Below are 15,177 nucleotides of genomic sequence, written 5' to 3' on the forward strand. Positions count from 1 at the left end.
GTTGCCTGTTTTGTTCCCTGTTGCTTGTCTCTTGTTCTCTGTTAAGCGTCTTTGGGTCTGGAAAAGCGCTATATAAAATAAATGAATTATTATTATTATTATTAACTAATGGATCAGTTGTGAGCTAAAATCTCATGACAAGACACACACCAAAATGGTCGTTATAAGGCAAATTTTGCCCTTTAATTAGAATATGACATGTATAACGACAAACCCCTCCAACGCTGTCCTCTCTTCATATTCCTCTGTCCATAAATATGTACACAAAATTCATTCGGCTATCAAGCATTCATACAGTCTTATCTATCCAATAGTCTCCTTCCAGGGCCTATCCTTGTGACTGGCTGGTTTGTTTTTGGCTGATGATGCTGCAGCTATGGGTGGGCCGGTCTGCTGGAGAGGATTATGGGTAAAAGTCTGCCTCAGTGGACCTGGAAGAAGAAGACGAAGAAAAGGGGGGTGGGGGGGGGGGGGAGAAATATTTAAATAAATGCATGTCTGCTACAGTGTTTATTCTAAACCCATTCACTGCTTCAGACACATACTGCATGGAAGATTCATGGTAATGGCTCCATCTAGCCATGAGGAGGTGCAACTACAATTCCGTCAACACTGGTGAAATCTCAGCGTCCAGCCTCTGTCCTGTAACCTTGCAATCCAGATGGATTCTCGCAGGATCTTGAAATCAGATCACGTGACGAAAACAAAACCATCCATCTGGCAGCGTCGGGTTATCTGTCTTGAGCCCTCACAGACTTTGGGTGACAATCACCAGCATGTTCAGAGTAGAGGGAGAGCGACTGAACTCGAGAAACGATGGTTAGGCTTCGTGAAATGACATGTTGGATACAGCGACGCTATTGTCTCAAGTGAGTGCAGAGATTATCTATTTTTGGATCAAGCACAAGAAAACATTTACAGATATACTTTTTCTTCCCAAACGCCTGCCACGTTTGGTTTGTTTACATATTTTGGACACTTCCCCATTGTCATTTATTAAAGTCACTGACGCTGTGAATTAAGGACAATTGCCAGGTTTCCACACTTGCTAAATATTTGCATAAACGTCTCCAAAGGTTCACACGAGAGCCATCAAGCATGGCTGATTTTGCATTGAGACGGTCCGAAGTCGTCGTGGACTCAGAAGTAGCGGGCCTCAAAGTCTGTAAGGCTGAGAGACCGGATGCCGAGATTGGACCGATCACTTCCTCTGTTGTAACAGATCTCAAAACATCGTGACAGGGTGCAGACTGGCCCCCCGACCATTTTCTAATAATTTCACGTTAGTTTTCATTGTGAATTAGTTCACAATAAAAACAAATAAAATAAAAACTAAGATGAAATAAAAGTTTGACTGAGCTCCAGCTAAGCTACCCAGGCACTTATGTATGTACTTAACCTAACTAACTTAACTTAACTAACTATCCGATGTGCACAACATTGTCAGACTAAACTCTGGCTGACACCCCAAAAACCTACAATCCGCTAAAGAAAATTGTATATTGTTTGTTTATTAACTGGCCCCTGGCCTTCTATCATTTCACGAAAGTGACCCCCGGGCAAAGCAAGTTGAGTATCCCTGCCATACTCCTTTCCTTGCATAAATTGGACATTAAAGTCCCTGGAAACCAGAAATATTTCTTTATTATTTAGCATTTTGAGTTCATCACATCACAGGACCCTATGTTAATAAGCCACCAGCCAAATTTGAACGATGATGAACGTCGCAAAGTATATAAATTTAGGTTTGACAGTCGTGGCAAAACTCATGGGGAATCAATTATTTTTTAGAGTATTTCTCCCGTGGACTGTGTGGGCGTGGCCCATCTGCAGCAGGTTTTCCGAGAGAGAGAGAGCGTGAGACAGAGGGGGGGGGGGGGGGGGGGGGGGACGGAGAAAGAGATCGAGTTACACAGCACTCGTGCTGTGTGTCCACAGCACGAGTGTGTGTGTGTGTGTGTGTGTGTGTGTGAGTGAGAGAGAGAGTAACCTCGCGTCAACAGCCTGTGTGTCTCTCTCTGTGCTCTCTCTCTCACTAGTCCCGAGAGAGAGAGAGAGAGAGAGAGAGAGAGAGAGAGAGAGAGAGAGAGAGAGAGAGAGAGAGAGAGAGAGAGAGAGAGAGAGAAGCATAGCGCTTGGCAGACGGCACACAGAGTGGGAGGGAGACGGACAGCAAGGGAGCGCTGTCACTGGGGGCAAAGAACGGACAAAAGGAGGGTGGGTGCGGATTGCGCGCGTGTACAAAGGTTATATAGAGCTTATGACGTCATAAGCTCCTGCGTTTTAGCACCTCGCGCACTGCTGTCTTCAATGAGGAAGTACTTTGTAGAATCTTGTAGAAAAGTGTCGATTTTAAGGCTTTGGGTTGAAAGTAATGCATAATAATTTCGGAGGCACAAAATTACTAACATAAGACCCTAAATAACATAGTTAGAACGTTTTTGTGGATTTTGGTTTCCAGGGACTTTAAGTGGTCGTCTGACTTAATGGATGCATGACTGGTGAAAAGAATCTTATATTTCTTAATGCAGCTGTCGGCTAGCCTGGGTAAACCCTAGCCTGGGTAAACCCTAGCCTGGGTAAACCCTAGCCTGGGTAAACCCTAGCCTGGGTAAACCCTAGCCTGGTAAACCCTAGCCTGGGTAAACCCAGCCTCCACGTGACCTCTATGTGCTATCAGTCACAAGACTGATAGCACATAGATAGAGTTTTGCACACATTTGGCTCATCCTCAGTGTTGCATCCCATGAAAGGTGAGTGACAAAGATGAGCTAACAACAACACAACAGAAGGCCACTTCTGAGTGTCACTCAGGAGTGTGAGCAGTTGACTGGGTTTTTATTTGTTCCGTTCTCCTGCACGGTGCTGCTAAAGCAAAGTAAAAACGGCTCGAGCTGCGTGAGACTGCTGCAGAAGTGTGTGACCGACCTTTAGAAGCAAGGTCCAGGTGATTTTTGATCCTCCGTTCCCTCTCCTCCAGCTGCTGGGCCAGCTGAGCGTTCTTCCAACCTGGGAGGGACAACCCAAAGTTATAAGGAGGGGGAGTGTACACAGTACACAGTAAAAAATAACTAGAATGACCGCACCGCGGATATATGCCTCCGCCAACAAGTGAGCAGTCGACATCCATGTTTGTCCAGACTTTGAAGTTTGAGCCAAATGTGAAGAAATTCCGTCAAGACATTCCTGAGATATCGCATTAACGAGCTTGGAAATGGCGTGTGAGGTCACAGTGACCTTGAACTTTGACCACCGAAATGTAATCAGTTCATCCTTGAGTCCAAGTGGACGTTTGAGGCGAATTCCGTCACAGCGTTCCTCAGATATCGCATTAATGAACATCGAAAGGATGGACGTATGGACGGACAACCCCGAAACCATGAAGCCTCCAGCCTGGCTATCGCCGGTGGAGGTATAAAAAGAAAAAAAGAGGCATGGAACACATCCTAACCACATATTTAGGGTTTGATGAATGTGTGACATTGATTTCTCTTCTCAAGACTGCACAACTAATCTAATAGCAATTGCAGTATATCATAAAATACCCAGTTCCTTAAACATGAAATGAGCAATTTAAGGAATGATATAGCCACACGTGGACCAGAAGTGTTCTTGTTTTAACCTCTTTTCGGGAAGCTTGTTGTCCACTATGACTCGAGTCATAGTGCCTTTTCGACCTATTCGGTAACTTTTCCTATTTTAGCCTTTATGCATGGTTTGTCCTGCTGGGGACAACAGTTTTGCAGTATGTGTTTACAAAATGTGTTGCTGTTTCTGTTGGCCTCTAGTGGTCGGAAAATCACTTGTGTAGCTTTAAAAGTTTATTTAATGATCATCTGTCCCTTTGTTTTTGTTTTTCCCGATTTTTTATCCCATTTTTTATCCCCGATAGTGCTAATTAATTTATTTATCCTGGTTGCTACTCCACCCTCTGTCGATCTGGGGAGAGCCGAAACTGGCTCCATGCTTCCTCCGAGACATGGGCAATTAGCCAGCCGCTTCTTTTCACCTGACGGGGGAAGCTTCACCGGTAGGACATAGCACGTGGGAGGATCACGCTATTCCAACCAGTTCCCCTCCCTCTGAACAGGCGCCCTTAACGACCAGAGGAGGCACCACATCAGCAACCAGGATATTGCATGTTTTGGTGAAGGGGGTTCCTATATGAAGGCACGGGGAGAACATGCAAACTCCACACAGAAAGGCCCTTTTGATGATCCCATCCGGGCGGTGGGCACTCGAGGACATGCGGACGGGCACGCATTCCTTCAGCGTTCACAGCGTCCCAGGTGGGAATTGAACCCAGGACCTTCGAGCTGTGAGGCGACAGCGCTTTCCACTGCACCACCATACCCCCCATCTGTCCCTTTGTTCATCGCCCTTTGGGTTCAACATTACTATTAAAATGGAACAAAAAAACACATTAGCGACACATTTCCCCTGTCCATCATCCTATTCTTAAATACCATCCACCCTTCAGGCAAACCAAATCCCACCTATCCATCCAACCTCCCATCCAGCTATCCTATGAGATTTCCTTTTTGAACACCAACCCTTCTTAAGGCTTGCGATGAAGCCATCATTTTGGGGCATGTCGGAGGTGGGGTGGGTGATCCTCTCTGGGATGTTCAGCTTCTTTCTGACCAGGGGGTGTCTGAGCAGGACCACTTGGCACAAGGAGAAGCAGTTGGAGGTGATCCAGTAGGTAAACACCGCCTGGGGTTCAGGGAGGAAGGTCGGATAAAGAAATGTGCCTGGTTAGCATGAATCAAAAAGAGAGGGAGCATAGAAGAGAGGAAATGTAGCAGCTCACGTAAGACTAACAAACTAATCCAATAAGGTCTAGCAGAAGATTTAGATCTTCAAGATTTCTTTGCCGATGAAAATCACACCATGGAGTTTGCAGTATACTTGATGTCAGATAGGTTTAAACCAATAGTAGTCTGACTGGGTTGAAGCAGCATGGTGGACTTAGCTCTCTGATACCACTTTCAGACAGACACGTTCTGGTTCTGGCTCTGGCTCCGTTCTGGAGTCTCAGAAGAACCTTGGTGCTTTCTGGTGAACCAGCCCGTGTTCACACCAGTTTAAGCGGAACCAAAGTGGGGAGGATATTATTCGGTAGTCCTTCTTCAGTTTTTTAAGTTTATTAATTATTTGGTCTGGTGTTCGAGTGAACCCATGCCTTGGCCATCTCTTCCGCAAGTTCGGCATACGACTTGCTCTTTCTTGTACTGCTTTCTAGCTTCTCTTGAGATTCGGTAGATGCCCAAATCGCCACTAAACATTTGGTTTTCCTCAGCAGACCACTGCAAATTATTTTTCTCCATGTTGTCACTGCCTTCTTCTCCTTCCTGCTCGTTTTCACAGCCTAGAATAAGACACGCCCACTGATGATGTCACGGTTCCCAAAGAAAAACCAACAATTTTTTGGTTCCGCTGAGAAGCAACTTTTCAGGTTCCGAACCAATTATTTTTTCGGTCTGAACGCGCCGGCCGGTTCAAATTTGGGTTCGGGAACCGGAACCGGCACGGAGCCCTGCCGGTGAGAAAGCCCTATCATTGGTGCCGACCATTTCAGTCGGTGCCGGATGGAAATCCCATTCCGCTCCCTGCAAGCTCTACAATTGGCTCCGACCCGCTCTGACTGTGGCTGCTACCATATTTGGATTTCCTTTCCACGCCCCCCCGTGTTGAATCTGTATAATGCCTCTGCTGCTGTACGTGTGGAATCTGCCGAGCTCAAATGCCTGCACCGCTGCCTTTGAAACAATAACAACAGCAGCGCTAGTCGCTAGCTCGTTGCTACACGCTGAAAACGATCGATGTGGATTATGCAATGAAGCCAGCCTGCATGGTACGTTCGGTGGATGGCTGTAAACAGCCTTTTTCCCCTCTAGTCCACAGTGAAAGCGTTCCCCCGGCTGGGAGAGTCTGGCAAGCGAGACTAAAGCAATAGTAACCGAAAAATAGATGAGTGTGAAGACAGACTGACCGTGGGGAAGTTCATAGTGAGGGGTAGGATGACGAACGGCATGATCCTGAACACTGTCTTCATGGCTCGCAGATTGGGGTTGTCGATACCAGACTCCGCCCCCAACTGAAAGAGAAAAGGTATCAACGGGGGTGAATATTAAGGTGAAGCACGATTACATTCAAAGGTTTTACACATGAGACAATATTCCATTGGCTCCAATTTGATCTGATCTGACATCAGGCATTTAAAAGCATCGAAAATGATTAATTCACTATAATCTTCCAGTCATTAAAAGTCAGGCGGTTTTTGTGACCAAAAATACCAGAAGACAATTCTGCCTTCAAAATAAAAGCATACAATTTGCCACTGTCACACTTGGAAAAAGAATTATATATGCTCCCGACAACTACGTCTGTACTTCACAGAGGGGAAAGTTGGTCAAAAAGGATGTGCCGCCTTAAGGCAGGACGTCCGCTCAAGGCGGGACATGCGCTTATTTCCCCAATCAACTGCCTCGGTTATGTTTACATGTATCGTGATTGGTCGAATACCATTGAACGCTGGCCAAATTTTAGGCAAACGTACCTGGCTGTCTATGGAGCATTTAATGATCGTAGAAGAGATAGTCTGGCTTGAGAGAATAGTGACCGTAAGGTGTTGGCTTGACATGGTTAGATGGACTTACATGAAATATTAAATATTAATTAATAATTCTGTTGTTTGTGGAAAACTCTTTTTTTTATCATCATCATCATCATTATTATTATTGTTAATTTGTGTATTTTTATAATTATTATCTTTTTACTTTTAAGGATATAATAGCAAAAATAAATGAGTGGGCGAATGTTGTTGCATGATGATCTTTCTTATGTTTTTTTAGAGACACCTCTGACAAGTGCAATAAAACTCCGCTCACCTCCAGGATGAAGAACATGGTTCCGGTCACAGCCAGAGGCAGGATATAGTAAGGATCTGCCATTGTCAGGTCCGGGAACCAGAGCGTGCCTCCTGTCTGCAGGCTGGGCACGGGGAGATAGGCCATCTTCCTCAGTGCGATGAAGAAGGAAATGAAGACTGGTGCCTGGGGGAAACGGACAGATGAGATGAGTGCTTGGCTCTGGCATGAGCGATGAACCTTTTGGACGCGAAAATAAATCATCACACAATTTAGATCTTTTGCGATGGAGAATATGTCGCTTTCACAAGAGAAGACATTTACCTCGACGGAGAGCAAAACGTGTTTTTGAGACGATAAATTGTCAACTTTTATGCGGTGGAAATTTCTGAAAGAGACTGGGAGATTGAGAGATGCCCTTGTGGTCCCTTGTGGTAGCAAAATAGGCCTGATGTTCACGCATCAAGTGTGTGCAACAAAAGCAATTCAACAAAAAGCGCAATTCTCCTGCAATATTAAGAGATGGAATCCAGTCTGCAAGTGGGCGGGATGACTTTCATCATCTGAGCTAAGATAAGAGCTTTGCTGTCTCACAAAGAATTAGCCCAATCACTGAGTTTCAACTGAGAAATGACATCATGCTTGGCCCAAGATCCACAGCTGGAGATAAGGAATTTATTGTGCTAAACGAGGACCAATTAAGCTGGCCACCATTAGGGTCAAGGTCAGCTTGACACCGGGGTTTTCATATTGCGATGACGATGAAAATACGATTAATTGTGCAGCCCTAAATAGAATAGTATCATTTTCTCCACAGTTTACTGGGCAGAAACAGTGTACAAGTCAAGCAACGTTCCGTTTGTTCACAATCCCCATGGGCTCCTCCCCAAAACAACATATTTACTGTTACTATGATCCAATTTCGTACATTTCTCAGCGCAAAGTGAAACACATAAACACACGGACCTGCACCAAAGGAACCAGGAAGCCACGGAGAGGATTGACATCATGCTTCTTCTGGAACAGGTTCAGGTCGGTGTAGGCCTTGGCGACTATGACACAGAGACAACGGCTTATGGTAAACTGATGGGACTGGCTTATATGAAAACACACAGTAACACACACAGTAACACACAGAGAGGGCTTGGGACTGAAAAGGCTAAATCAAATCCAGCGAGAAGAGAGAGAACTTACATTCAAATTTATTCCCGCTCTGTTTGGCCTCGTTCATCCTGTTGGTGAGTTTGGTCATTGCAGGCAGCACGTTGTTCAGCTTGGCCGCCTCCCTCTGGCCCTTCACTATGAACGGGAACACAGCCAAACGAGCCAGGACCGTTCCTGTATGAGGGGGAGGGGTTAATAGAAACAGGAAGGAGGTGGGAGGGAAGGAGAAAGAACAGGAAACACAGCATTGCACGTTTTGCTTGGCATCAAATAGTCGTATACACCGTTTTATAATGATCAATATGTATGTTGTTCACTGCATTCCAAGAGTGATCTGGTGATGAGGTGTACCCATTTTCCCTCTGTTAGTGATTCCTACTTTTCCCAGAATGCATTTAGACAACCCCCCAGAGAATGTGCCTGCACTTGCTGCATGCAGTATGTGTAGGTGGAGAGAGCAATGGCAATATCATAGTCAGAAAAAGAGAGCAAGCTTTTCCCCTCGAGAATGGTAAATGGTAAATGGACTGCATTTATATAGCGCTTTTATCCAAAGCGCTTTACAATGTGCCTACATTCACCCATTCACACACCGAGGGCGGCCAGCTGCCACGCAGGGTGCCGGCACAGCCATCGGGAGCAATTTGGGGTTCAATGTCTTGCCCAAGGACACTTCGACATGCGGACTGGAGGAGCCGGGGATCGAACCACCGACCTTCTGATTAGTGGACGACCCGCTCTACCTCCTGAGCCACAGCCGCCCCCGACAGCCGAGAAAATGTGAAAGTTGCAACCTTACTCAAACATGTATTGTGCTGCATTGCATTCTGGTCTATTGAGGCTACTGTCAATGGAGAAATTGCTATCTGGGCCTCTTCTATGGTGGACTACTCTAGTAATGGATTTTGATGCAACCTGGTGAGTGTAGAAAAAGCCCTTTGCTCTTTGATTCTGAGGGACTGACACCAAAACCTGACATTTGATGCTTTAGAATAAGTTTAGATAGTCGAAAGCTTTTGTCCATTGTAGCTGTGCTGCAAATATTGGTATATGAATTTGCATTGTCTATATTTGACCAGTTCTCTGTAAGAATAACAAAGCAAGCAATAAAATCAGCACAGAAACACAAAATACACCTACAATACAGTTGTATTTGTATACAATATACAGTTTATTTTCAGCAGTGTTGAAGTGGGTTTATCCCTTTAACCAACAGAGGGCAGTGCAGCACTCTTCAACTAATAGTAGAATGCCCTTTAATAATATGGTCCGTCCGTTTAATGTTCGGTGAGGTTGTGTCGATCTGTGCTCACCTGCCATGATGGCGCCCCACCAGGGCATGCCAAGATCCACATGCATGGACTCCAGCAGGCTCTGGATCAGCCCTACTGGGGTGTTGGCGGCCAAGCCCAGCTCCGCTAGACTGATTTCTGCAGCTTGCAGGACGTCCGCCGCAGTCGGTGCAGCCTCAGCCACCTGCTCACCGAGCTGCTGCATCGTGACAGGGGCGGAGTCAGCGGACGCAAAGACAGGAGAGGAATCCAGGACGGGAGGAGGAGCCGAGGCTTCCACCACTGGAATCGCCATGGAGATGGCTTCAAGCGGGATCTGGAAGCATCAATATAAAACGCCACCACATCGTTCAGTTGAGACAAAGTATATATTTGACAGATGATTTGAATTTGAACGCAGCCTCAGCCCACCTGTTCAGTGAATGATTCTGTGATCATGGGGGCGGGGTCAGCAGGCAGGAGGACTGGGCCTGAATCCAGGACGAGGGCAGAGTCGGAGGCTTCCAAATCTGGAATCGCCATGGATCTAGTTTCAGGTGGGAACTGGCAATATGAATACAACAGGGCATCATTGTGAAAGGTAGGCCAAAGTACACCGATAAAATCAGACATAATTTAGACTTTACTAAACATGTACCATATTGTACTTTCTTTAACCCCTCCCCCTTCCCTCCATTGATGATGTATCACTTCCTTGTTTGTGACCAATAGGCCTGCACATTGATGGAGAACCATCCAACCAACATAGGTCTTCGTCAGGGTCACGAGCTTCGTTTACATACACACTTTTTCCTCAATCTGATTGAAATCAATTGCTTTGAAGATTTCGGGGCAACAGTTTATGTGTGATTTGATGTGATTTAATGATGTGACTTAATAGGATCTGGTGTTTAATTGAACAGCTGTGTGACATGCGCAAAAGTGATGAATACAACTTCGACAGGTCTGCCAACTCTCGCATTGACCATGAAACGCAATGGACACTTCGCACATACTTCTTCAAGTACATTTTCTCGCAGTGAAAAATAAATTAATGGTAGCCTAAAGCGTGAATTATGCTAGACATATGGACTGTCACACGGAAATGAGAGACACAGAATCATCCTGACGAGAAAACGTTTGGAGCTTTTATAGCTTAATGTTACTCCGTGCGGGTTTCTTGTCGGAGTATTGAAAATCTCCACTTTGTCCGCGCGCACTTAGAAAATCTCCTGCTGCAGCAGGCAGGAGTCTCCTTTATGTCAAGACAGAGGACATCATGGGCATGCGCAGAAAGAACGCAGTAATCAGTTTCATCGTTTTTACATGATAACATTTTTCCTTTGATCGGTTTGTGAAAAGGTTTAAACTACCCCTCTGCAACCGATTGAAACTTCAATAGGTTTGGACCTGTTTAAGCTGATTGAGGCGTTTATATGGAGCATTTTTAATCGGTTTGGGCTTTTAAACCTATTTCAAGCTGATTATTATGTTCCATGTAAACGTTCCTAATTGTCAGCAGTAGATTATGCCTATATTTTGTTGCATTCATGAGTAGAATGGGGGGATTTTTTTATAGATTCTTTTGTATGTTCAGAAAAAAGATCTATCAAAAAACCATCCTCCCATTCTACTCATTAGTGTAACATAATATAGAGTAGGTGTAAGCTACTGCTGACAATGATCCTTATGAAGACCTAGTATGTTGGTCGCAACTTGTTGGTCATTTTAATACATATATTGGCATGAAAAATTAAGGCATTTTAATTTTGCACAAATCCTACAGTGTTCCTTGGATCGTTTTTGAAGGAGACTTGCATTTTACATTTTACTGAGATACTCCACTCGTGCAAAGAGCCCTTCACAAGATGGAATAAGCACAATACACCTGAAGTATCCAAAGAGCACCTGTATGTGATCACCACAAAGACCCAGCAGCACTTCCACTCCATTGTCTTCATGTACCATACTGTACTTTGGCAGCAAATTAGATAGTCCGCCTACTGAAGCCAGTAATTTGACCGGCGCTGTTAAAATGATACTGCTGCGTGAAACAACCGTTGAAAAGCAGTCTTTCGACAGCCTGTGACGTATTTAGGAGAGGAGAATCTTCCTAGCACCGACAGGAACCTTGGGAGTTTGAGTATTTCATGACATGTTTTGCTTCCCAGGTGCGCTGGATTTGCATTGATCACTGACTGAGCCGCCGTCTCCGTGTGACTGCATGTGTTTGCTCGCCGCGTGCAAGCGGTGCACCATGATAGTTAGATCAAACACACCCTGCTGTAAATTCAGCACAGGCTGTGGAAAGACTGCTTTTAAACGGTTGTTTCACGCAGCAGTATCATTTTAACAGCGCCGGACAAATTAGTGGTTTCCATAGGGAGACTATCATATCTTCGGATCTGCAATCGGACGTCGGATACGGGTAGGAGAGCGTTTTGAACAGCGTTTCCCACCCATTGACTAATCGAACGCTGTGTGACCCTGACTGCTGTACGAGAATATCGGAGTACAGTAGCAGGGTCACGTTATGGGGCTACCTCTGCACTTATGCTGTGGCGTGGATTATGTATTCTTCTACATACCCATGAGCTTTATTCTTACAGAGATGCAGCTCACTGATGCCTCTCAGACAACAGCAGCATTGCATGAAGACGATCGGTCGACTCAGTCACCTGTGAGCTGTTGTTTCTGACTGGCACTGCGTTAACCAACAGGAGCCTTGCATGGTGTCTTCGGCCCAGGAGAGCCCTGGTGGCAGGTGTCCTGCACTCAAACCCTGTGTGGAGATGGGACCTCTGGTGTAACCTCTGGATGTAAAACAGGTGGAACATGTGTCACACTTCACACAACGATCTACAACGTGATTAAAATGTATGTTTAATCCTTATTTAACGATATGCTGTTATGGATGATGGCAAAGCTGGCACCTGCTAGCTTAGCTTGCTAGTCAGGTAACGTTAGATGTTGACACACTTGGTTTAACTCAAGTCTTGGTGATAATTAGCAAGCAAATTGATATGATGTGTTAACACAATCAGTCCATCAAAGGACAGTATTAACCTGATGATTTACACTGTAAACATGAGAAGACTCTCTGCTTGTCAGGACAGCTGCACTGTCAAAGTCACAGAAGGCAGTGAGGATGCTAGCCGCCTAGTTAAGCTAGCCGATGAAAGTCGCCGTTTATCGCTTTCTACCAAAAGCAGAGATAAAGCCACAGACATAAGACTGTGAACAACACCTACGTGGTTCAACGTGTCTGTGAGGGAATGGCTGCCTCGGCTCAGTTTGCCAGTCTGTCTCAGGAAACATCTTGCCAGGCAACCCGGAGTCACCCCACTCCTGATGGCAGCCATGTTCTTTCTGTGACAGGGAGGGGAGGGGCCAACCCGCTACGGAAAGCGCAAGCAGACAAAAACACTCGAGTGTTCGTTTGGTAGTCAGGGAGTGTAGTATAGGCCCTTTTCACAGCAACCGTTTTGAGGTGGTAAAGCTGCAGCAGGAAGTAAAGCATGTATAACCAATAACATTAATGAGGGCACTGGCACAGGAACATCTAAATGGAATAGAGCCATCATGAATGGTATTGGTTACACCTGTCATCTGCTTTTAATTAGACTACTTCCTGGCCTGCTCGACAATAAAAACGGTTTCTGTGTGAAAACTTCTCCCATCCTTGACCATGAAAGCCAGCGATGCCGCCCATCCTCTCTTCCAGCTTTTCACCTGTCCCGCCCGTCCAGTCCCACCCCTCTGCGCTGATTTGTGGTGTGGGAGATTCCAGCTGTCAAAAGAAGACAAAAGACTTGCTCCTGGCCAATCCCGGCGCTTGACTGCTGCGTAGGCGGGCACAGGGCGTGGTTTTTGCGTAACCTATGTGCGATTGGAAATCACGCGGGTGGTGAAAACCGTACGCTGCAGCGCACGCAGCGCACATCGAAAATGAAAAGAGGAGACAGCCTGTCGAATACCGCGTAAACCAAATGCATGGTAGGCCTATTCCAGTTTTTGGCTTTCCTAGTGCAATATAAATACACGGCTGGCTAGTGATCTTATGTAGGCTAGGATCAGCCGAGCAGCATTTTAGTAAACAAACCGCGTCACTGGGTGGCAACCGCAATAGAACCCTATTTTAGATCCACACTACAGTATGAAAGTCATGCATCGATTTGTTTTCTTGCATTGGGGCATGCGCGAGAAAATCTCAGATTTTCGTTTGAGAGACATCTCAAATCGCGAGGTCTGTGGCCGTCAGTGTTGGGGGTAACATTACAAAAGTAACATATTACATGTAGCCTAATATATTACTTTTGGCAGTAACTCAGTAATATAACTTATTACTTATAGGATTTCAGTAATATTATACCAGTTACTTTGTCAAGTAACTCAAGTTACAAATTGAGTTAATTGTTTTTCATCAAAGCACATATTTAAATAAAGATACAATCAAACTGTGTGTTTTTATGCAAATAATAACCACTATAGATGACAATAACAAAGGAAAAAAATAACATTTTGAATTTTGGATTGTTTACACTGAATTCAAGGCGGTTGAAATTATTTTTCAGGATGGTTCCGGGGCAGCGATGTCATTCTGCTACTGCTGTTGTTTTGGTAAAAGTAATGCAATAGTAGTATAATAAGTAACAAGTTACTCTACACACAGACAGTAATATGGTAAAGTAACTTATTACTTTCAAATGAAAGTAACTAGTAATATGTAGTATATTACATTTTGAAAGTAACGTGCCCAACAGTGGTGGCCGTATTGTGTATACTGTATAGGCTACTTGCAGGCTTTGGAAGTAACTGATTACCTATAATCAGGTTACTGTAATCAAGATACAAGAAATGTAGGCTAACTGTAATCCATTACAGTTACAGAAACAAGATGTGATCAAGATTACAGTTAGGCTACATTTAGTAAAAAAAAAAAAAAAAGAAGAAGAAGAAAAAACTCACTTTTAGACCTTTCTTGCACGTTTTTTTCAATGTTGACCTGAAACGTTTTTTAAACGTCTTTTCAACCGAAAAATGCTCACTGGGTATTGTCTACATATTTGATATCATATGGTGCAAAAAAAAAGGCGTGGAGAAAAAACACACTTGGCTCTTAAAAAGGACCAGTGCACCCACAAAAGACTAGAAACCATAATCAGTGCACTGTAATCTAAAGATAGAAATAATATTATTGTTATTGTGTTATTATGAATGAGAAACAGGCGAAACAGTAGATTGGCTGAACGCCTGCTGTAACCAACACAAAGTCTGAAATGAGTAGGCCATTACAGAGCTGTTTTTGGAAATATCTATGTCCTCCTGAGGAGCGTGCCACCAGACTCCAATAGTCAAATACAGGACATTTGTTCAAAAGTAACAGAAAGTAATCAGTTACAGTATACTTTTATATTGTGATACTTGGATTACGTTACTGATTAAAAAAAATTAACAGGTAACTAGTAATTGTATCGATTACATTTTTAAAGTAACCTTCCCAGCCCTGGCTAACCCCCAATCTAACCCCCCCCCCCCCCTCCTGCGCGCATCACCTGCTGCATACTGTAATTGTGACTCCATTGATGCTGTTGTGCTGCTCAGCCTCGGAGGAAGGAGACTTGAGCCTCAGAGCAGAGATGTCCTGCGGTCACGCTGTAACCCCACAATCTCTCACTGGATGGTGCCGCAGCCTGCTGGACCAGGTAGCTACTTTCCTTCCACCATCTCACTCATAATTATGCTTCTTGTGTTGATGGCCCAGATTTGTCAGTGGGGCATCAGGTGGTATTTATCAGTTGGGACATGGCCATCGCTTATACAAGATTTATTCCAAAATGCTATATCTCCATTTAAGTATGGCTTGAATA

At 44.7% G+C, this 15,177-nt stretch overlaps 1 protein-coding gene across 2 annotated transcripts; it reads right to left on the reverse strand.

Annotated features, from left to right (window-relative positions):
- Positions 1 to 173: 173 nt before the first annotated feature.
- oxa1l (OXA1L mitochondrial inner membrane protein) lies at positions 174 to 12,669 on the reverse strand (the record flags this gene model as incomplete). 2 transcript variants are annotated; one of them, XM_083640617.1, is made up of 11 exons in its annotated part: positions 174 to 431; positions 2,929 to 3,009; positions 4,554 to 4,716; positions 5,996 to 6,100; positions 6,894 to 7,058; positions 7,839 to 7,924; positions 8,067 to 8,210; positions 9,350 to 9,644; positions 9,740 to 9,871; positions 11,986 to 12,120; positions 12,559 to 12,669. In XM_083640617.1, the coding sequence occupies 11 exons, from the start codon at positions 12,667 to 12,669 to the stop codon at positions 304 to 306; spliced, it is 1,545 nt and encodes a 514-aa protein (XP_083496743.1). In that variant the 3' UTR covers positions 174 to 303. The 2 variants fall into 2 exon arrangements, with proteins under 2 accessions (XP_083496743.1, XP_083496744.1); XM_083640618.1 differs by lacking the exon at positions 12,559 to 12,669 and having other exon boundaries at positions 11,915 to 12,026.
- Between the last annotated feature and the right edge of the window lie 2,508 nt (positions 12,670 to 15,177).

The sequence above is a fragment of the Poromitra crassiceps genome, assembly GCF_964638095.1.
Source record: "Poromitra crassiceps genome assembly, chromosome: 7".
NCBI lineage: Eukaryota > Metazoa > Chordata > Actinopteri > Beryciformes > Melamphaidae > Poromitra > Poromitra crassiceps.